General features: G+C 42.2%; 1 protein-coding gene across 2 annotated transcripts in view; it reads right to left on the reverse strand.

The window, feature by feature from the left end:
* mpp7a (membrane palmitoylated protein 7a) overlaps nucleotides 1-24,969 on the reverse strand; it is a 171,563-nt gene that overhangs the window by 101,155 nt on the left and 45,439 nt on the right. For both annotated transcript variants that reach the window (XM_042510456.1, XM_042510457.1), the window contains exon 3: nucleotides 6,735-6,853. In XM_042510456.1, the coding sequence (XP_042366390.1) occupies nucleotides 6,735-6,853 (119 nt within the window). The remainder of the gene's footprint in view (nucleotides 1-6,734; nucleotides 6,854-24,969) is intronic.

Below are 24,969 nucleotides of genomic sequence, written 5' to 3' on the forward strand. Positions count from 1 at the left end.
AACCACACTTATACGTACAAAGGCCGCCCTGAGACACAGATAAACTTCCTGCTGCCATTTTTCTGTTTGCGTTTCAGTCTCTAGCTCTGCGCAGTAAAAAAAAAAAAAAAAAAAAAAACATCTCCAAGGAAAATGGCACATATCAATCAAGCAACTCATTCATGTGATGTATAGCAGCTATTTGGTTAGGAAGCAGGATTCTGAATGACTGAGGGCATAAAGCCAGGACAAATGCATCTGACTTACTCAATCAGATTGATTTGAGTACTTTTGAGGCAGTCAATTCAACATATAAATTTGTGAGGACTACCTTTAAAAGCTCCAGGTGAGCCCCTGATGTCTTCAGGCAGTTTTCGGGCCATGTGGGAGCCATAAATACACTATATGGCACCATGAACCTCATTTTCCATATTCTGTGTATTGCTCCTATGCTCCATGTCCTATTAAGATTGGCTTCGTATCATGCAAACCTTCTGGTTTCACTTTGAGTCCTTTTTTTTCCCTAAGAAAGACAAAATCGGGGTCAACCAAAGTGACCTGGAATAATGGTTGTGGGATCACTCCAGAGATTTTCCTTGATTACCAACACAGACGTTTGACTGATAGAATGGGGACTGGTGGATCTGTAGGCCTCTTCTCCTTTTCACTGTCCCCCCAGTGCTCTAGACATGGTTCAAGTCAATGAGTTTTAAGGTTATTCAGTAGTCAACAGGCCGTGCTGCAGCCTGTCTGCTGCACTAAGGAGTTTCCCTCCTCCTTTCCCCTGTCCCGATCACAACCTTACCTCTGGCTTCATCCATCGTCTGTTCGTCTAGCTCTCCTGGCTCGATTTAGAGGTGCTTGTTTGTGGACAATGAGCATGATCTTTCGAATTCATGCTGTAGTCCCCCATTAAACTCCTAGGAAAATATTTGGAAGGTAGCCTAAGCGCAGAGTATAACGTTGCAAGGACGGGGATTTATTCTGGATTCAAGAGAGGTTTTCAAACCATAAATAACCACCCGGCTTGTGTCAGAAAGAATACTTTCCAGCAACAAATGGCAAGCTGAATCACTGTAACCAGAATCTGCTTAATTCTATGAATTATAATGACTACCATAATAAGAATACAAGAATCTACTCTGAGTTGACAAACAGTTGCTCAGGCAGCTAGATGAATATGAAGGTCATCCCTTTTTAACGGTAGAAGCTCCTTTCTCCCAAGCAGCCTGCAGGTATTTGCTTAACTCCCCATGAGGGTTACTGTTCCCCCCCGAAATAATAAATATAGAGTTCAGAGGCGATCGGTGCACAGAACGTGCTGACCACAGACAGTACGAGTGGATCTCTGAGGTGGTATAAGTTTACAGACAGAGTCCTGAACCAGAGACGATTATCCAGGTTTTATTGCTGCATGCAGGGTGTGGGGTTCAATGACTCACACAGAGCTATTGCAGCAGGGTGAGAGGTTTAGAACAATTTCCTTTTTGTGATCTTCCTTGGTAATGGGGACCTGGAGCAATGTATGTTTTGAGGTGTGGAAAGGATAAGATATGCGCCCAAAGGGCAAGTCTAAGACTGTTGTGAAGGAGTGGAGTTGATGGACATTACAGGGTGAGTCATGAAACTTGGAGGGCTACCTAAAGCGCGATCCAGTTATTCATGGGATACCAAGTCTGGAACTCAAGGAATACAGTCCAGTTTGTCTGAAAATGAGCTCATTTACCAAAAATAGCTAAAACTTTCCACTTGGGTACGAGCGTCAGCTGCAGCACCTTTACATGTCATTAAAGGCCTGTAGCTGAAGAACAAACTGGCAAGCCCACATCAATGTTGCTGTGTAACAATGTCGCAAGTGCCAAGCCTATTAGCAACTAACAGGAGCAGAATTTAAGGGAAAACTGACTGACCACAAAATGAGGGATCTCAGGGCCTGGCTAAAGGCCTGCTGACAGAAACTTGGTCTTTAAGGAGAGCCCCACCTGAGGCAGGTGGAAATTGAATATTGTATTATATTTCCTGTGGCTTTTTTGTGGAGCTGGAACTTGGCAGGGGAACAGTGAGTGTGGTGGAATTTATAGAAAGCACACTCGAGTAACTCCCTTTAATTGAAAAGAGGGGAACTGTCTGCGTCGCTTTAGCCATGCTAGCTATACACGCCAGCGCTCACATTACATGTCAGCACCGATGCTGCACCGATGAAAAGTCTGCAAAATGAGGAGGACTTGTGAGCCCCGGACCCTGCTGAAAGACGATATTAGAAGATATTTGTTTCATCTCTGTGACATAATAGGATTAGGAGGGACGGGAGAGGTTGTCCCAACCGTCTGATGCGGACAGGTGAGGAGAGACAGAAATAACTTAAATCTGGTATAAGTCTCCATGTAGGTCGTCTTCTTCCTTGTCTCTCTTTCCATCTTTGACACCTCTTCCCCTGGTCCTTCTCTCTCCCTTCAGACGGACTGACCAGAAACTGATGCTTCATAATTACCCAGGTGAGGCTTGAGCGTTTCCATATGAGCGACCTGGTCTGCCGAGCCTGTCAGATTAACATGATGTGTGTGTTTTCTCTCTGCTGTTTAGCCAGTCCCAAAGTATCCCCTTCACAGCCTCGTGGAAGAAAAGATGGACTCTGTGGAGATTTGGTGTTGGGGCTTTAGAGGAAGGGGACAATTAAGGTTTTATTAATGGTGTGCCACTGACGTTAGCCATGTTCACCTGAACGTTGCTTCTAAGCGCTGGTCTCCGCTGTAAGGCGAGATGGTTGTTCTGTACTTCTGTATGTGTGTTTCAAAGTCTCCCTGTCTGTCCATTTGGCTCGCTAGCTGACAGGCTGGCTCACGTCTCTGTACCAAGTAGAAAGCAGAGGAAACACATAGTTCTGCTTGTCTGGAGCGGGGCAGTTTCCACTTACGCCTCCACGTTAACGATAAGAGACGCTAAAAGCAGCTCAGTTTCTCTCAATTGAATAAAAAGGAAGGGTAAGAAAAAAGGTTCAAAATAGGCTCACTGTGGTGAAGAAAAAATGTGGTTCTTTGATGTTACACTGACGTATTTGATCACAGATTTAATATTGTGGCTGCGATGGCGAGACATGACCATAAATGTATTGTACTGGGAGTATTTATTCTGCCACAGTAGCAATAGCGAATTGGGTCACATTAGCTCAGACCTCAACTAATACTTGCTGAATTGTACTGACAAAGTGAGAGCCACTCAATAGCTCGCTGGCATTTGAACAAAGTGGTATTCAAATTTCATAATGGCATTTAGGGAGTTGATTTTTCTTTTTCTCTTGTACACACACAAATCTGACATGCCAGTGTTTGACAATCCCTAAGCTCAATTTGTTGAACTCCACTTTGTAATCCGGTTAAACAAAAATAAAAAAAGACAGGATAGAGAGAGGGAAAACTGCTTTCAAGATCTGTCCACCTTTGTGCCATTGGTAGAGTGGCAATTGCAGATACATCTTTTTACTTCATATCCATCCATCCATCTGTCCATCCATCCATCCATGGCCACTGATCTGGTTACATTGATAATCAACTAGGGATGCACGATATTGTTTTTTTGCAGATATCCAATATGCCGATACATAACAGCTCATTTGGCCGATAACCAATACTGATATCAATATATTCAAATTTTTTCTCTACCAAATTTTAATGATCATCAAGTCTCTTCTGTTGTGGAGGACATCATATTATGCATACTCTAATCATTAGATGGAGACATGAAAAACAATGCTTTTCAAAAAATGCAATATTGTGGAAATGTAGAATTAATGTGCAAAATAAGAAAAAGTATGTTTGACGATTCCGATTCCACCAATATCAGCCGATGACGCACAGATATTATCATACATTCTCACTATCATCATTATTGTAAGTCTTGCAGTTACCACACATGAGTCAAAGATTGGTAAGTAAACCAAAAGATGCTCACATTTTGTAATTCAAACGGTCTTCTATTCAGATTCCCCGATACAGGTTTGTAATAAGGTAATAGAATATCAGTGATTAAGAACATTGCAGTGGAAAATTCTTCACTTTGTGGATATTTTAAGTACAAATTCTTCTAGCATTTGGTTCAAAGTTTCCTGAAGTCCAGGTAAAGATCCTGTGAGGACATGGTGCTTTTGTCTGAACAGCACCAACACGTTCTCCCCTTTGAGTTCCTCTTGAAAGTTTAGCCAGGTATAATCAGGGGTGGTTAGAGGGCTAGGTGAATTCTGGGAGCTCCACCCTTATGCCTGGCTAAATATCACAGAAACATAATGCCACCTTCATTAGCATCATTCTATCTGCCCCCACACTATGCAGTGTTTTCTTTGGGGCCGGCGAGAATGGGAGCCTGAACATGCACAGGGCCTGCCCATCATTATCCATGTTCAAGAGGCCTTATTCTTCGGCCATCCATAACAATCCAGGCATCAAATGAAACCCTTCTGGTTTCCTCAAGTCCCGACATCGAGGTTTATGCTTCAGCGTCTGAGGTATGCCATAATTCAGGGCACTTTTACACGCTCACATTGGCGCGTTACAACCCTGGATCCTGAACAAACATGCTTACACTGAAATGATTTCTGTAAAGGGAGGGGACGAAAATTATGTCCATTTTTCTCTCTCAATCGTCTCTGTGACATAATGATTCTGGCTGCGGAGCAAAAGAGACCACCTAAGGGGGGAAATATACCATGCCAGCACATGAACACAATGTTGGGCATTCTTTTAAAATACATATACAAAGGATACAGTCAAAAGTAGCTCGAACAATTAGAAACGTTTTCTTGGTAAATTGAGCACTAAAGCATTCTCGGCTAAATCAGCAAGGAAGAAAAAAGCTGAAGTAATTGTTACATGTATTTGCTGGTTGAATAGTGACAGATAAACACACTGATTAATAGTACAAACCCTTTCTGTTCCCTCTCCAATAGACGAGATGAAGGAAATTGGCTGTGGTTTGTAGAGAATCCCAAGTGAATATGAGGTTAGATCAGACAGAATGTGTTACATTCATTACCTCGGTCTGTCTGCGAGCATATAAAGATATCAAGTTTGCTCATCTTCTCCCCTAAACTCTGCAGCTATCTAGTTTAACAGGCAGTAATCGGACCACAGTCCCATTCATGCTGGCAGAGGGGGAGTCAGAGGATCTGGGTGGGTAGACTGTTGGAATGACAATAAACTTTGTGATGTATGAATGAGACCGCACGGGAGGAGGGCGAATAAAGGAGTGTAAAGCAAAGGTGCAAGTGTGTGTTTTCATGAGCAGGAGAGATCAGCAGCAGGAAGGATGTGACTGTAAAGGCGGGTAACTTAGATTTTAGAGAGATTCCAGATCCAATGTTAAAACAGATATTGTCTGTCTGGCCTGAGGCTGTTATAACTTTTCCTACTGTATCAGATCTTTTTATAAAGGAGTGACCCAGAACAGTGGACTCATTCAACAATTTGACTGGAGGAGCCTGATTCAACTGCCGATCTTACAGTCAAATGGTCACAGTTGCAGGAAAATGTGGTTATGAAATCAGGGATCATTCCATTCTGACTATTTGGGCATGTGAAGTTTTTGTTTTTTTTTCCCATAGACTGTATATGGGAAGACAGATTGATGATGTGTCTTCACCTCATCCCACTGTGCAAAAATGGAGCAAAAATATCCTAGATGCACCCTCTGCCATCATGCGCCCATCTAACCAACTGCTAGGAGCTCTAATCCCCAGCACACTGATTAACACACACAGCCAGCAGTGGAAATTAGCACCAACCATTAGCCAAATGTTGGTAAAATGTGCAAGTTGCAGCTAGATTTGCTTCAATCACAAGACAAAAAAACACCATGGTAATCTATCTCGAAGATTTTGGAATCAACCAGCCGCAGTAGCGTGTGAACAAAAAAGTTTATTTCCAACCCCGCTGTCAATCATGAGGTCAATGCCCCGTTTTTTGCATCAAATAACTTATTAAAACCAAATGAACGCTTGAGCAAGCATCAACATGATAAGAACTACCTTAAATAACAGAATCCATCATTATGAAAATCGTATTTGAGTTGTATTTTGAGCTTTTAGTTTGGCCCATGTCCAATTCACTAACATAGAGGGACCAGGATTAATAAGTAATACACCAGGGGGCCATCAGCTGTTTTGGCCTCACTTCTGGGGAGCTGCAATGTCATCAGTTTTATAGGTTTCTCACCATAAATCATATCATATAACCTGTTTCGGTCTAAATGTTTTTATCAAAGAACTAACAGAAAATGTGATGTTATGAACGGTTCTCTGCCAAAATCAGTGGGTCTGTACAAACAGTTTGCATCTTTCTCTCTCTCTCAGTAAATCAAAAGCTCTGTTCACAACCGCAGATAACACACCAAACTATGTGATGCATTCCGTCCACTCCCTTTCAGTACTGTGGACAGCGCTGCTGCCGCACCTACAAACACACATCTACAAATTTTTCTAGTTTTCTACTTCTAATTTGATTATTCATGAATATATTACGGTCACTGATAACGTGAGTATGACTAAATGCTGATTAATGAACGCAGGAACATGATTTCCTACAGCGCTGGAAATATGAATCAGTAATTTGATGGTATGCATTTATTAACAACGTAAGTGCCTCAATTGTGATGGTGTGAATTGCTATGGCAATAGCAACAGGGATATGAAAACCTGAGGAAACATAACTTCCACACTAAACATAACTTCCACACTAAAAGAAAGACAAGCCTTTTTTTTTTTTTACCTTGACCAGCGATTGGAGGCTCCTCTCCCCGAACATGTCCTGAAGGAAGGTGTTGTCCTCGGGGCGGCTGACATGGGGCTGCAGCTGGGAGGGCAGAGCCGCCAGCAGCTCGTACAGACCTGAAGACGTGGGGAAGAGGAAACAGAGGGTCGGCATGGCGGTGGGAGGTATGACAACATGCATGCACGGTCACACACACAAAACACATGCGTGGAAACAGATGTGCATACATCTGTAGTTTAATAATACATGAAAGAGAACATAAGTTCTGTGCATGTGCAGGAATACATAAACACAGTCAAGAGACAGACAAGACAACACATGCATATATAAACATACACATAAATGACCACACCAGGGTTTACGTAGGCTTAGTCACACACACACGTCATTTTCATCCATGCACATTACTTCTTTGTCTCCTCTTCAGATGCACCCACGAATACACACAAAAATAAACGTGCCTGAAAGTGCCAGAAACTACAGAAAAATCGCTCTAACGCTCTCATTCTCGTCACTGGAAGGTAGAGGAAACATAGAAGCAATAAAGCATTTCCCCTCAGCCTCTACTTCCTGCCATTGTCCCAGCCTTTCCTGTTGTTTGAGGAACACTGCCGTCCCCAATAAGAAACTACTCCAAAAAAATACATATCAGGCAACTAGACAGTCCAATTTTTGATGTGTTGAAATCTTCAACATTATTTTTTTTGTCTTTAAACTAAACAGATGCTACACATGCCTCAGGAGGCTTTCCATCCACACATCCTTCTCGTCTGCAAACAATCAATTTCTGGAGTAAAGTGCACGCGTGTTTGCTAAACAGAAGTTTTGGAAGAAGTACTCGGGATGAATTCTATGTGGCAGGTTATGTCAGAATTTGTTTTATACTGAAAGAATGAATTGAAATGTTCGGAAATAACCTTTCGGTCGGATTTTTGTTGCATTTAGAGGCATCTCGCAGTGAGAATTATAGAATGCAGCAACCAGCTGACACTTTGTCCCTGTGCTAAGCATGAACTCCTGGTTAGAATTTCTTCAGGGTTTGTTGTTCAGGAGGTTTCTACAGGGAGCCAAATTATCCACAGAGATCTCTTCCTCTCCAAAGAAAAGAACCAGGCAAAAAAACACCGAATGAAGCAGTTTCACATTAAAAATACAGTGTCTTTAGGACATTGCATTACATTTTAAATATCAAAATCAAGTTTTTTTGTTATAATTTCCTTTTTTGATTTGAGCATAAAATCCAAAGTGTAAAAAACAAACCTTTCATTTTATTTTTTGGTATCTGACTCATAAAGTTTCATTTTACCTCTTATCTACTGTTTACATTATTTTATGTATTTATGTTATTATTGCTATTATTTATTTCCATATATTATCTATATATATATATTATCTATTTTTCTTTACATTTTTTTTCCTATAGGTTTCATCCTGCCCCTGGTGTTTTCTCACTTATAATAGCATTTCCTCAGTTCCTGGTTTTAATGAGTACTCTTATTTTAGTGCTTTATTGAATCACAAAGTCTGTTTTTAATTTATGCTTATGTCCTTGCGTGTGTGTGTGTGGTTTTATTGCATGAAGCACTATGTATTACAGTTTGCATGAAAAGCGCCATACAAAAAGTCTAATTGATAGATAAACAAATAGTGTAACAAACTGTTTTCTAATTTTCTAATTTTGGATTTCCAGTTGATTATCAAAATAATGAATGATAAACACATTAGCTCTGCCTCCTATTTAGCCTCATTCTAAGGTAAAACTAGAGAAAACATTTATTATATTTTCTTCCTTTTCTGCCGATATATCCTCCTTAATTCTAAACACTGGACCATTAGAGGGACTGAATTTGAGGTACATGAAGTGAACAGGCTTGGCTGTGCACCAGCTGACATCATGAGCTCACAAATACAGCAGACATTTGCATTAATTCAGGCCTGAGTGGCCCGTATAGAGGTTGTCACCATCGCATGAGCAGAGTTTGCTGGTGACAGTGAGAGAAACAGGGTGCACAAGTCACAGCAGAGTCTGAACCTCTTCAGAAAGACACATACTGAAATCTGTAAGGCGTTTTTGGGGAGCTGATGGTTTCAAGATTAAGCAGAGGGGAGGTGGAGCACTCAGAGGGAGAGAGCTCAAAACCAGCAAGTGAGCGGGGCTCCTTCCAAACACAACAGAGCTCCGGAGCACAACTGATGCAGAGTAGTAGCAGATACTTGTTTGTTTCTCTGTTCTGGTCTTCAGGGTGGCTGTGATCCACAAAACCAGTGGATGTATTAAAGGTCAGGCCCATACAGAGAGCGCTCAAACTGGGTTATATGCATCAAAGACCCCCATTTATAAATGCACCAGAAAAAGGCCCCCCAGATTCAAACTCCTCAAACACAACCACACGGTGCTTGAGACTCTTTGAACTACTGCTGATCATGTGAAGAAACTCTAAACACATTCACGGTGGGGCCATCGAAATGTCAAAACAAACTTGAGCGGCTTGGCTACCTCTCTGAGAGCGTCTTTCATCAGAGGACAGAGCGAGAGAGAGGAAGGAGGGAGAGAGAAAAAAAAACACCACAGACGCAACTGGAGTAATTCGTAGCTGAAAATGATTGATTGAAAACAATGGTTGACGTCGTTGGCTGGATGAATGACTGGCTGAGTGAACTGGCTGGCTCTCTGACTGGGTTAGAGCAAGTGTGCGCTGGCAGCTCAGACCACTTGGCGGGAGAGCCACAGCTGACTAACTTAGCTCATGCTGCTGCTGCTGCTGCTGCTGCTGCTGCTGCTGGGCAGTCAGATAGATGGAGTGTCATCTGCCACTTTCGACCCTCTGCTTTCCATTTGGAGGTGATTTTTTCGGAGATCTTTGAGCAGACGCACAGGATACATCAAGATGATATCCTGCCCTGTTCTTTGCTCGCAGCACGAATTCTGTGCAGTGTTAGCGCCTCATACCTCACTGCTACAACAACACTGCGGCCAAGAACAAAGGAGAGCGAACAAGAGAGAAATTTTACACACAACACATGTGCACCAGTCATTACACAGACCCCCGTGGTTTTACTCAAGCTTGGTGTATGATATTGTCCCGGGTATGTGATCATCCGACGCCTGGTTCTGCCGTCCTCATCACCAGAAACTCTCCAGCTTTTACGCTAACGCAGGTCTGCCGGAGGGCAGCTGGCTCCCTCCATCATTTACAAGTTGGAACTCCCAGCAGAACATCTCACATAATATATTAGAAAAAAGATTTAAAGAGACATGGGATGAGGTGAGGGGTGTAGGAAGGGTGACGAGAGTAGGGGGGAAGAGATATGGTAATGTCATTACTATTGGCAGCACTGATAGTGGTAGGAGGGGATGGACGGAGCGAGGAAAGGAAGGAGAGAGTGAGAGTTCCTAAGCGTTATTCTCCCCAGGAGCGAAGTCCCCCCTGCCTCCTGTCTACACTTTCAAGGATTGAATTCTTTATTTCTTCTGACAACAATTCCTTCAACCCCTCCACGCTGGGAAAACCTAAACAGGCTGTGTGATATGTTATGGGAAACACATCAACTCCTTTAGCTGATCAGGAATAAGCCCCTTTTAAGGCTAATCTACACTCCCTTTACATATGAAAACAGACACGTCCGTCCCTTACGTTGAAAACGTCACTGCACTCATATTTCCATGCGTCCTTTATGATGCCATTGATGCAGCCAATAGATGGCACAAGAAAGAAGAGTCCAAAGTTTCAGACAAATGAGGCAAAGGTGGAGGAGGTCGTAACAACGTACCTTACAATTGGCCCCCAAGCCGGACTTTTGGGCCTGCCTCACACTGCCTCTTCAACGATGTCACACCGTTAATTCATCCTCAGTGTTCTTTATAAAAGGTATGATGGGTATATAGTATGGGAGGACAGAGTTGTCTCGCCCTTTAAGCCGGCAGTGGAGGTCATAACAGTGTCAAATCGATGTATGTTTAAAAGGGACAACCAGCAGAATGAGAACATGGATGGGATGGGTGTGACATTTTGATGACGTTATGTGTGCAATCCAGATTTTAAAAAGCAGCTTATAGCAGTTAGCAGCTAAAGCAATAAAAGGCCCTGACACACCAATCCAACAGTCTGCCTTTTGGTTGTTATTGGGCCGTTGGTCATTGCTGGCCTAGTCTTTGTGGCATGCACCTTGTCTGTTTTTTTCCAGCTGATTCGGCATGTTGAATCAGCAGTGGCACAACCCGGCAGCGAATGAAAACAATATGATTGGCTGTCCAGCTCAGCATTTGAGAAGAGAAACAAAAGTAAGGAAAGTAAACAAAGGGCTAAAGTTGAAAGAAAGTGAGATCGAAACTAAGTCACAACAAATGGTAAGTATATATTTCTTTAGCCATTGAGCTCTGTAGCAGAAACTGTTCGTCAGTTGTAGTCTGTGCAACGTGTTCATTTGTAACTTTTTGGTCAAACACAGGCGATGTGGGGCAACGCAAAAGTTGGCTTTTGTTGCCTCTAGTCCTTTGATGGGTGGTTTGGTGTGTCTAGACCTTAACAAGAATAGTGGCCAAAAATGTCTGCAAACTGGAGAGACAATAAGGTCCTGGAACTCCTTACCCTGCGAGCAGAGGGCTAGATCATCTGCCATATAACAGGGACAGTAAATGATTGTAATTGCCATGTTATGCCTTATTACTGTTTAGAAAGCACTGCCAACGCGTATGTTTTATGTCACACTCAAGGCCGACGCTATTGAGGACACACTGGCATGATGCCCCCCTTGTCTGGTTCTGTATGAGAAAGCAAAGGCGGCGTAAAGACGAGACTTCACAGTGACCCTATAGCACGATCTCTGTGTAAAAATGGCTTTTTTAATAACATTGTGGAATAAAAAAAAAAGATAAAAGACAAGCTACCACTGTACTCGCCTTGCTGGGGTCACTATGTCAGGCTGAACCCTGTGAACCAGAGAAAAGTTTCAAACAACAACATAAAGAGCTGCAGAGGAGCCAAGAGCTAAACAAGGACTCTGCAAAGCTGAAATTAAATATAAGAATGTATGGGTGGATGAGCGAGAAGGAGAAATGAAGGCAGAAAAGAGAGAGAAAGGAAGGGAGCCAAAGAACAACCACAGTGGTGGTAAAATCTCTGTGTGTGGACACTATAAAAAGTGAGGAGAGAGAATTAAATCCAGGCTCCGATGTATGGACACATGTATGTGACTGTAACATCAGAAAGCGTGTCCAGAGACACAGAGAGACAAAATGAGAGAGGGGGAGAAGAAGAAGAAGAAGAAGAAGAAGAAAGGGAGCGAGATTGCGCCAGCCTTTCACCACTAAAGGGTGGACCAGCTTGTTTCTCGCAGCGCTGGTCTGGCTTCATTTGATTTGTTTTGGCCAGACTATTCTGGACCCTCTCGTGCGGCGGCTGTGTGCAAGCAGACCTGGCAGCGTCTCGTCGCGGACCACTAGGTTCTGTTGTGGGTAGTGCTGGAGCGGCCCAGCCCAGAGGTCCAGAAGACCAGCGTGATGTTGCGCAGGACAGCGGACACGGCCTTCAGAGAAATCGGAAAGTGCAGGGCCTCCGAAGCCTCCCGTACAGAGGAAGTGACCACTTTAACTGCCAAACAGCACTTCCCCTCTCACGCCCACACCTCCACGGCGGTTAAGGAAAATAACAGTGTTTTTCACAGAGGCCTTTTATGTAAAACACAAAAAAATCCCAGACAATGAAATGCATTAAACATGATACGCGTCCAATTGCTAGTCACACAGGTCAACAACCTCGGGGGGTTTTCTGGAGCAGCAAGAAAATTACAGGGATTAATCTAACTTCACAGTTTGCATGGTTGTAAAATATGACCCTCGTTGTGACATTGTAACCTCAGCTCTGCTTACCTAAACGCCACACAAGGATACACGGTCTGCTGGGAGACAAATTTGTCAGTCTGTCCCTAACTCGTACAGTTTTTGGGGGACCCCACTTCCATCTTGTAACTGAACTACATACAGAAAGACAAAGTGTCTGTCCGCTTGGCAAAAATGAACTTGTTCAAATACAGGAAATGAACGCCGGGTTTCGACTTTCTCCCAGGTGCCGAATGAGTTATTGACCTCCCTCATATATCTTTCAGGAGCACACAGAGAGGCACAATGTTCGTGAGGCTCACCAGACTGCCGGGGGAAGAGAATTGTGACAACACGCGGGAGCTTTCTCAGCAGGTCGGTATTTCAAACACTACTTTGCGAACATGCAAGAGGGCCATCTGTGGAGAAATGTGGTGGCAGACAGGGGTGGCAGCAAGAGAAGCAGCTGCACACTGTGTAGCCTAATCCACTCAAGGTTTGATTTACCTCCGTGTTCTCTGTCCGAGAGAGGAGGAAAGGCAGACGAGGACAGAGTACAAATTGAAGCAAGAATCGGCAAAGAAACACAACATCTGACACACACGCTGACATAAATGAAATCTCATTAAAGCATGTGTGCAGACAGAAGAAGACTGATGACACTAAAGACAAAAGGAGCGTCCCGAACAGGCAAGAGTTACAGCAATGATGATTCCTGCACTAATGTAAACATGGTCGTCCGAAGGGAGGAACTCTAGACAGACAGTGGGCGTGAAGATGGATTTAACCTGAGTCAGGTGCCAAACAAAAGGAGAAGTGTTTAGGGCCCCTTGTTCACAGCCAAGGGGACTGATATGTCATCAGCCCACTGCCCCCATAGCCCCTGATCCCGCCTGAGGTCCACCAGCAGCTGACCCCTTTTAAAAACTCCTGTCTAGGTTGCACCATCAAGGATCTACTTTAAACCTGATGGAACCACAGTTTAACTTTTTATATTGTACCAAACTTAAAAACGTACTAAAAATTAAAGAAAGAACCCTCTCTTTCAACGTCACTTTAGTTTTTACTCTGTGTTACATTTAACCCTTTAGAACCTGAACCTGCATCAGTTTTGTTGGGCATTTAAACCTATGGAACCTGAGAAAACTGGTTTGATGTCTTAAAATGTGGGGAAAAGGCAATGAGCAACTTGGCAAGAAATGTATAGAAAATTTGCAGAAAAAAAGAGTAAAAGGAGACAAAATAATGACTTGGAAAATAGCTGTGAGTTCATTTGATATTATCCCAAACAAGGAGGGAATTCAAAAACACTAGTTTTAATTCTTAATTGTTAGATATTCAAAATTATGTTACAGAAAAAAATGTGAGTTTTTGCACTTTCTTAAAGTAATTTTTGGTGTCTTGGTTTTGCACTTTTCATGTTTTTTGTTTTGTTTGTTTGTTTATTTGGATTTTTTACTGATTTCTTTCTAATTGTTGGGCCATTTCATGTTAAGTTGCTCATTACCATCTTCCCATGTTTTTGAAATCAATCGAGCCAGTTTGCTCAGGTTTCATAGGGTTGATTCTGATGTTTGTAAGTTTTACAAATGAGAACTTCTTCCATCATAGGCTATGTGAGCAATTACTCCTCCTCACCCCACCTACCCCTGTTTCCTCTGGTCACATGACTCGAACCGTACCCAAATTTAAACTCTGCATTAATTGTGATCTAACCCACACACCTGTAGTGTGCAGTTTTGTGACTTCATATTGCATGGTTGTGAAGCTATCACGTTGACTAAATCCGTCCACAGACAGACATATAAAAGTTGAAAAAGGCTGTTATTAAAATTTGAAGAGAAATGGCTTGAAAACATTCTGTCAATGTCTAAACTAAGGACATATGTGCACATAAAACAGAAGTTTGGCTCTGAACCGTATGTGTTATCTCGTTTATCTAGAAGCCAAAGATCCTTAGTTGCACAGCTGAAAGCTGGTATTCTTCCTCTGGCTATTGAGTTTGAGTGATTCAACGACGATCAGATAGAAAACAGACTGTGTGAGTTGTGTGATTTGGGTAAGATGGAAAATGAGTCCCATTTTCTCTTATACTTCACAAACTAGGATGACTTCAAAGACTTAATATTCCATAAAAAGGCCCGCCTAAACCCTGGTAGTTTCTGGTGCTCAGGTAACCAAAATCTAGCATGGTTGTCTAATTTTGATATGTTTAAGTTTGCAAATGTCATTGCAAAAGCCTGGAAGAGAAGGAGAGAAATACTGTTTAATTAGCACTTATTCTGACTTTTCTCTCAGTGCAACATTAGGCGGGTTTTCATTACATGTTGGCACAAAACTTAAACGATATTTTCAAAATGTTGATAAAACACAATTGCTAGATTTCTGTGTTTCCACTGAGTGATGTTATGCGACTCTCGCAATAACATACCAAGAAGCACGGCGATGGATGTTCAAAACAATCATTGCAGCTATTGCAGCCACAGCCCCTTATACGAGGAAGTAGCCACATATGAGGGATTTCTGGAAGGCAACAGTCCACAATTTTGAAAAAATTGGTGGTTTTATGGTGTCTTGTAAGCCCATGTGGGCCAAGCATAATTGTATGCATGACACTATAATAAAAATGCATCAATTAGTAAATGAATTCCTTTAGTCATTCATTTATTCATACAAACTCCTGCCAGAATACTCAAAACAGCTTCTGTAGTAGTTTCCAGTATAATAGGTGTAACCAGGACCACATTTTTGACGTGTTTGCACACACACACACACACACACACACACACTCATGAGGTACAAACAACATCAGCCGCTGTCACGCTGATAGCGGGTAATTAATCATTTGTTGGTGCAGCGCAGCATATTTCTTCTAAACTAGCAGACATGAGCGTGGAATATCAGAACAGTGGTTGTCTGGATTAGGTGACCTTTGACTGCTGCGGCATCACCTTCCAGACATAAAATTATATAGTATTACAAGACGTATTCGCTGAGCAGACGCTGTGATCTTTAAACATAACTTGCAATGAGTCCAGCAGCGTTCTACTTGGGCTACGACAGTGGTCGACCGTGGAAGAGGTGGAGAGAGGTAATATATAAGGCTGGCTCATGAACATAACAGCAGGAATCTGCACTCCGTTCAAGCCCACAAGCCTCCTGTTACCAGTTCCAAAGACCAAACCACTTCTCCACATTAAAAAGGTCTGGGGACTGAGTCCTCCACTACCATCTTCAGTGATATTTCAGTGTCACGGTCTCTGAATAACTCCATCGTTTGGGGGGTGGGGAGGGGGGAAGAGCAAGTGGCTTTTGCAAGATGTTAGTTAGGGCTCCACAGCACGGAAAAATGACTTCAGCAAGTACAGTGGGCCGGTCCAGGTGCAATCAACCGTCACTCCGATCATATATCGACTGTTTCAGTCCCACAGCCTGAACTCTGGATGTGTGTCATTTCAGGGCCTATGAAGAATCCGCGGCCCTTGCTGAGATCATGCTTCATTCAGGAGGGGCAGGCAAAAAGAATCCAGGTTGTGGGACCTTATCAGAGTTTCAGAGCCGGGACGGGCCAAGCTTTTCAAAAAGGATTTACTTTATTTCACCTTACTCTCAACATGCCATTGAATATCACGTAGCAAGTGGCTTGCCTCCCCCGTCCTCTGCTCCATGCTTCGTCACACCTTTACACTTCAAAGAGCTGTCAGCACATTGAAAACAGAGCTCCGGACAAAAGTACAAGTCTAATCAACATAATTGAATACATATCGTCCGCGGGATCCGTCAGCAACCTGAAGAGCCGGCAGTGTTTTCAGGGACAACAGTTTTAACAATCACGCTGCAGACAAGCGAGTGCTTGAGTGGAAGCACCTGCAACTTAGATAGAGTAACTCTGAGGGAACTTGGTATCTTGTCCAGGTCTGAGTAGTTCACGGATGATATATAACGTAAGGAAACATAGAGAGGGAAAGAAATTAAACATGGAGGAAAGACGAAAGGCTTAGAATATCTGGGCAGACAAAAAGATGTTGACAGAGACTGCATTGTGGATAGACAGATATACGAGATGTGGAGGATGGAGAGTCAAACAGAGTGGCAGTGTAGTGTTTTTTGGATGGTCCTGAAGTCTGTGGGAAGACTGAGTTTGGCAGTGGTCATCCAGAACTTCTCATTCCCCCAGATGGAGATGAAAAGGATGCTGTTTGGCCGATCCCGAAACCGGCTATGCTTAGATTCACTCTAACATGGTAGACAAAACACAGAAGCCACAATAAACTAGCCACGTCCAAGTGACCTGCCACCTCTGCTTATTGTGGAACAGCAGCAGAGTCTCTGGAACAGGCTTGCATGTTCTGTCCAAAGCCCTAGCCAGATACTTATTTCTAGTCTTATTTCTTTCAAGTCTTCCAGGGGATATCAGAGGTGGACGAGTCAATACCACCTTAAATCATACATTAAATACTAGCGAACATAAAAATTTGTACTTAAAATTTACACTTTAAATCTTTCATGTTCTCACTCTCAAAGCTGCAGACGATTACTCAACATCCAATCGCCTGGTTGTCAAACGGAGCACATGGTCTGTTAAGCTGTTTGCAGGTTCTTCCTAATGCAAGTGAGCATGTCCTGCCCGCAAATGACCAATTTAGTAGCCTGTGTGCTTTGGATGGGAACGGCGGAGGATGTCGTCCTACCTCAACAAAAAGAGAAGGAATTCGTATTCGTATTCAAACAAATAAAAGTCACTCTCAGGCGCACTCGCTTGATTTCTTTCTTTTACATCTGCTTCCTTTGAAAAAGTTTTTTTTTTTTTTTTCTGAAATGATGTGGAAATTTTAGTCGTGATGTAACTGGAAACAGGGAGCTCTTCCAGTGGCAACAAATCCTTGTGTTTCAGTACTGTATCACTGCGGCACAGAGCCGTCTACTGGCCAGGGACCACGACAAATGGCTGGAAGCTCCCAGAGGAACGCCACCCCCATCCCCCGATATAGGCAAAATCCTCCCCAAACCCTCCCTTATGTCTCCCACGAGCTGAAACAGGCCAAGGCCAGATGCTCGGGATTCTTGACATCATGATGGAAAAATTTTATGTTAACCTTGACAGAGGGGGAAAAAAACAAAACGACCATATTTTTATCATATCGCTCTTATCATTCAGAGATTTGTGTTTCCACAAATGCGCCCTACACAGGAGTGTGTGTATGTGGAAGCAATAATGCAGGGAAGTGCCTCACTATAAGAATATCTCATTACTCAGTGTCATTACAGAGCCATCACCTTTTCCAACAGGGGGTGTTTGAGATTGGAGAGGATACGATGGCTGGAATCGCTCATCTATCGCTCCCGCACAAACATGCACACATGCAGCCAGTAAGTTATTAGAATATCTGGTAAAAGCGTTGTCCCAGTCGCAAGATTTCCATGTGTAGTCTTTCATGCGAGTGTCGCCCACCTCCTCCGCAGCTGTGCACGGCCGAACCACCCTTATCTTTTAATGCTGTGCGGGGGCTGTAAACCCTGATAGAACGCGCAGGTACGGCCTGGAATAACACAGTAAACTTTAATAAGGTTAATAAAAGGGCACCGGGGTCTTTAGAAGTGCTTGTTTGAGAGTGTGTGCATGGCTTTGGGCAGGTCTCCGGTGTATGGTTTAAGGGGCACCGTGCATTGACTGTAATGGCACATGGGGGGCTTGTGAGTGAGCATATGACACAGCAGCAGTATTGGGCAAAGCAGTCAGTCAAAAACAACTGATTTCAAAGTGTGAGCAATTGATGAATCAGTGTCTCATTCACTGAATCAAGATGAAGAAAATAATTCTAAATTTCATGTTTGCTCTTGAGAGTTTTGTTTATTTAAATAAAAGTAGTTTTCTAGGAAAATGAGTCATAAGTGCGAATTTTAACCCAAAAGATACTGGATTTTTGAGGCTGGCACCAATACACATTTGTGTAGAAACAATCTGATAGCTGACTTTTTTTATATCAAGTCACGACATAAAGAAACGCTGTTGATTACAAACACCTTGCCTGACTACCCTCTTTTCGCCTTACTCATCACTGAGACTCATGTGAGAGGTTTGAAAACAGGCCATCACCTATAATACAGCAAGATTTTTTTGCAAGGATGTGTTAGTATTGTTTCATGAGAAGATCTGAAGGAAAATGACGGAACTGAAACACGACATAAAACAACGATTCACCACAATCTCAACAGACTTAAGGGCCGTTTACATGGCAACAGTTCTCGCATAAAACGTTGCTGCTAAGCCTTTCATTCACACAATGGTGATGTGGGGGACTGAAAATGCAAACTTTAGAAGCCAGGTTCCTGAGTTCAATCTTTTGATAACGCAACCCCTTAGTCACCATGCAAACTGGAAATGCGTACATCCTGTGAGAACGGTGACCTCATGGTCGCACTTACTGACCTGGCAGGCATACTATAGCACTGTTGTTTTTTTGGGTATTTTTTGCAGATCCATGCACACAACAAAGATTGTTCTCACAATGTTATCATAGGAACGCCTTTTTTTTTTTTTTTAATGCAAAGGAAAGAATTTTCCATTTTTAGTAGGGTCATTCTCATCTAAACTTGGCTTTAGGTTCAGTTGTATGACATCACACCAGAAAATGTCCACACTATATTATCGGGTAAGTCACTGTAGTAGTGCCCCTAATGACTCCTGGGTAATGCAGTTTATTTAGGGCCATGATGAACTAGGCCTGAAAAATTGTCAAAATTGCAATATGGCCAAGCACAATATCTAAATTGCAAGAGCTGCAGTTTTTTGATGAAGTAAAAATGTGTCACAACATGCTGTCATAAATGAAGCATCATGGTGCTACAGAGAGCCCACAAATCATAATCTACACAGGAGGGAACATGCTTGTTCGGTGCAGACCCCAACAATGTTCCCATCATCATTATTCTATATTTTCTTATCCGTGAAGATGAATTGCAGAAACCACCATTTCTGTAAAAATGATATGCATATCAGAATTGCAAAATGCATCAAAATAATCACCATAAAGCTGTTTTTGCATACTGTTCAGCTTTATAATAAATTGCTCAGAAAACCTGATATAAACAATGAAGAAGAGAGAAGTCACAGCTTATGAGAAGTGCCGGTGCGCAAGAAAAGTAAACGTTATTGATTCGATGGATTTACATGTCCGCTCAAGTTGGCTCAAACTTTGCTTTGTGAAAGAGCGAAAACCCTGATGCAGACAGGAGAAATGTAAGAAAATCTCACTTATTGACTCATCTGAAACACATAAAACTAGAGATAGCAAGATTTCGCCCACTACTCAAGGAAGATTTAAATCTAGCTGTTGGCTCTAGCGTCTCCGGCTCTAAATCGCCGATATCACCCCGTTGTACCTCTCTCCCCCACTCTGCTACAAAACTGCAATCACATAACTGCAGAAGCAGGGAGGAAATGGGGCTACAAGGAGCAAACACCCACTCTCACTCCAGGAGGCTTGCTGACCTCTGAATGGCATACACCAGATGTTTTACGTCTGTGATGGGAGAGCGGAGAGGTTAGGACCATTTCAGAGAGCTCCTCACCGGCAGACAGCAAGCTGCCATCACGGCGCAACCCTCATCAAGCACTCTGTGAGGTTACACACTGACAAATGTTTAGACATGAGGGGCTGAATGCATTAGTATCATTGATTTCAATAGGACAGCAGTTATAAACTAAAATTTAACATTTTATTCTAAATCAGTGTTATTGTGTCTCTGTACATGTTTATGAGTTCATTTACAATAAAAATATATGTCAATATTTAGAGGTTGGAATATAACCACTAACACCACTAATAATAAGACACCACTAACTCCAACACAAAACTTATAAATGTCTTTAGCAAATGTTTAATCAAAGCTGAAACGTTCAACATCATACACAGCAAGTTCCCTGCAACTATGTTTATAAAGTCAAGTCAAAATTTAAATAAGAAATAAAGGAATTAATAAAATTTCCCTGAGGTTTCACAAAGTAAAAGTTCCTCCCATGCTGACACTTTCTTTGCACTTTTTAATTGATTAATTTTATCGGCGATTATTAAAATAAAACGCTGATACGGATAATCTGCAAAATGCCCAAATTCAAGATTCAAGATTCTAAAAACGTAATCGTCTGTGACATAGTGACAGAAAACTGCCATCGGCTGGGGGCCCAAACAATGTGGAAAGCATTCACACGCATGAGACACTCATAAAATCGCAAAAGACCACACAACAGTTCCACAAATCAATAAAAACAATCGGCCCCAATAATCGGCCAATAATCCGTCCACCCTCATATGAGTCTTAAGCATGGCGGCGTCACTCTGACTGGACATCCTGTCATGCTGTAGTGGTAGATAGAGATTTCTGGTAGGCCATTATATAAATGCATCAAAACACAAACACCCACACAGTGAAGAAAAAAAAAAAGAAAATCTAAGTTTTTCGAAACTTAACCTTGCAGCTAATGGAGCTCAGCAGGGAGATAAATGGTGTGTAGCAGACAGAGGAGTGGGCTGGGTTTGTCTGTCTGCAGATCCCAGAGTGGGAGCTGAAATAAACTGAGATGAGCTGAGCCAAACTGAGCGGAGGCGTAACAGTTATCTGTCCCCGACTGAGCCCACAACAAAACTCCATCACTGCTGAACAGGAGGAGAAATGACTAAACAGCAGCTGTCTGGATGCGAGCAAAGGCCTGGAGAGCAGCTGCATAGCTTTGCTGGAGCAGAGGGGAGGTTACAGAGTTTTCAGGTTAATCCGAACGCAATTTTGACTTATCGACTCCGTGGAGCGAGCTCCCCATTATCAGCCCTGTGGAGTGTTTGCACAATTAAAAGCTAATTTTCTGTCTCTTCTTGGCCGCCTCATTAGAATGTGAATTAATGTGTGTTTGCGTATTAGATCCTGAGAGTCGCAGCCAAGAAAACGTCACATGACAGCGTCCTGAAGCGTGGGGCAGGGTTTTTCTGGATGTTGAAGGATGGAGAGTAGGTGTTGGACACGCTCACACAAAATGTTTCAAACACCGAGAGCGGAGCCAGCATCATCAACCAAAGCCGCGTCATTAATCTGCTTCCAAAGCATTCATGAAAAACCTAAAAGTCGCACAGTGAAATGAGTTCGCAAGTAACCCAATCACTGGGACATTCTCTCCAGCGCTCGCAGAGCTCATATTTTAAGTCCGGTTTTCAACATTTTATTGTTTTTCAACTTTATTTTCACACTTTTTGGGTTCCATTTATTAGAATCTACTTCATACAGAGGCCTGTTGTTTATTTGGGCTGAGACGGAGAGAGAAAGGAGAGAGAGGGAGATGGTATGATCTTACATGTGCCCTCCATTTGTCTGCCCACGTGTTTGCTCTCCAAACACTCCAATAATGAGCATTTTAATAAGATCTGCACACACACACACACACACACACACACACACACACACACACACACTTACACGCATCCAACTTTGGTGATGAAATAGGAGAGCTGCTACTAAAGAATAGTTAAATTAATGATAATATTTTCCCTGTTATGTTAAAAGCCCGAGCACAGTACTCCATCTTCTGTGTGTGTGTGTGTGTGTGTGTGTGTGTGTGTGTGTGTGTGTGTGTTGTGTGTGGTGTGTGTGTGTGTGTGTGTGTGTGGTGAGGGTGTTGTTGAAAGCTCTGCAGATGGCAGTGCTGCTGATGAAAACAGGCGAAGGTACAGCGAGACACTGTGATGTCTCTGTAATTATTGGCAGCCGCCACATGTGGAGGAGGTATTGTTAGTCTCCGTGGATTTATGCTCGTCTGCAGAGGTGTTGCTACACACATGCCAAATCTCCAAAACTGAGCAGAGGGTCCTGCTGTAGCTGATGTGCACGTCCTCTGGACTGAGACTACCGGTTTAAATCCTCTGCTGTTAATAAAAGAAGGTAGGCACGGTTGCCTCCAGTCATTTAATAAATTAATTGGAAATCATTAAATAGTTGAGCTGCATTGTAAATCAATAGCTGCACTAATAGTTGACACCATTTCAACATATATTTTATATTCTTTTTTAAATATAAGAAAGAGTCGGAGGATGATTTATTCTTTAAGAGGTTATTATTTTTTATAGGCTTGTAAACAAGCTGAAACCATTAACTCCATATTAGTAATTACAGATATAAATCTCTCACTTTGTGCTGCTGGTAAAAGCTGCACCATAGTTGTTCCCAAAAAAGCATGCTTAGTCATTCACGCTTCCACAAGATTGATTTTGTTGAGGTGGAAGGTTTTTCCAATAGTTTTTTTGAACTTCTAAACATCCTTGGTATGCAGACAAAAGCAGAGAAAATAAGATAAGTGTATTAATTATGGTGCCTGACAGATTTGGGATGAACTAAGTGTGGAAATGCCTTTAGACATCATAAATTTGCACTGAAATAAGAAATGATCATTATTTTGACGCTCTCGCCTCAGCCACAGTTTCTCTTTTTTATTCAGAAAAATCTTATTTTAGAGGGCAATTTGGGGGTAAATTTTACCCCAGATGTTTAAAATTTGGCATTTACATACGCAACCGTGCCATTTCCTCCACCCTTGACTATGTTTTGTGGCAAATATACCTGAATTTGTTGGCAATTTTTCCCCAAAATTTTTCTAACTATTATTTCCAGTACAGATAACATGTTGATTTCCCGTCTCTGATCATGTGTTTATTTATGTATTGCTTGTGTTTAATTTACTATTTACTTCCTTTTTGGATAATCATTAATGTCATAAAAGATAAATCCTTCTTAAAACTCCTCTTAATGACCTCCATTTAGTGTTCTCTTAATAACTGTCACTAACTTTTTGTTTACGCCTGAAACTGAGTGTGATTTAATCACTTTTTTTTTTAATTTACTACTTTAATGGAGTAATGGAGATACAGTGTTTAGGGGGCATTACCTGTGCTAACAGGTGACTCGTGAAGTGGGATTCATCACTGAGCAAATTTGGATGGTTGAGAGCCTTTGGTGCATCTGGAGTTGACCTCTCTTAAATTTTCCCTCACCAGAAAATTAAGAGAAAATCTAAGAAAAAATTAAGACAATGTTGCTGCATGAGGCCCAACACTTTCTTTACCAAACTGAGCTCCAAGTCATCTGACAAAGAACAGATGTAGCTGAAAGGTTTGTGTCTCGCAGCACACCAAATACGACAGATTTTCCATCATCCTAGCAGAGCTTTATCTCTTAATTCAACAGTATTATTACGATACCAGGAGTAATGCTGCCAGTGTTCTGTGAAAATGTTGGTTGAATGCCGGGTAGTACCGATGCCAGGCCAGCCACAAATATCTGTGACTTCACCGGGCCTGGAGATCAGTGACCTCACGATCATCCTTAATGTTCATCATGTTTCACCTGCACACACAACTTCACAGGACCATCAAGGGGGAAGCGGAGGAGATGGGCCGGAGGAGTCTTTACGTGTTTTATTTGGAAACCCGAGCTCTCGCCGGTAATTGCCCAAAATGACTCTAATCGCAATTGACGGTCTGGCTTTCTACTTTGTCTGCACAAATTTCCAGGACGACGGGGGCTACGGTAACTCTGTTAAAAGTCTGGACGTGGAGACGCACACACTCTTTCTCCATCAGGCCAGGACATAATGTCTGTCCTCCTTTTGTCCTCTTGCTATCCTGCGCATGTTGGGTCCCCCCTGTATGTGTGTGCGTGTGTGTGTGTGTGTGTGTGTGTGTGTGTGTGTGTGTGTGTGTGTGTGTGTGTGATGATGATGATGTAGTCAGCCATTAGGCCTGGCTGAGGAGAGAATAGAGCTCCTGAGGGGAGAGGTGGTGATTTCTGGCAGCTGTCTTGGTGTTGACAAGCTTTGACGCGTATTTCATTCTGACATCACACGCTCATTCACTCACACTCACACTCACACACACACACACACACACACACACACACACACACACACACACACGCTTCTCTGAACAGAGTAGAGAAATAAAGAACTGCTCACATATTTAAACATAATTTTAGCTTTTTGTTGTAAAACTATACAACCCCAATTCCAAAAAAGTTGGGGCACTGTGAAGAAAATGTAAAGAAAAACAGAGTGTGAATCTTTTTTTGACCTAAATTTGATGAAATACAATACAAAGACAAGATAATTAACCCTTTGAGACCTGGATCAACATCAGTTTTCATGTGCTGCTAGGAAAAACTATCCAAAAAACTATATTAATAATTATTATAATTACATATTTAAAAGTATATTTTTCAAACTTACTCATTTTTTATTACTTATTTTCAGGTTATTTTTTGAAACTTTCTTTCTAACGTTTGGGTAATGTCTTATTAATTTTACTCATTTCAGACCTGCCTGCAGTTCAGACCTGTCTCCCAATCAAATGTGTTGCTTTCTGGAGCACAAAATATGAC

This window comes from Plectropomus leopardus, chromosome 21, assembly GCF_008729295.1.
Source record: "Plectropomus leopardus isolate mb chromosome 21, YSFRI_Pleo_2.0, whole genome shotgun sequence".
NCBI lineage: Eukaryota > Metazoa > Chordata > Actinopteri > Perciformes > Serranidae > Plectropomus > Plectropomus leopardus.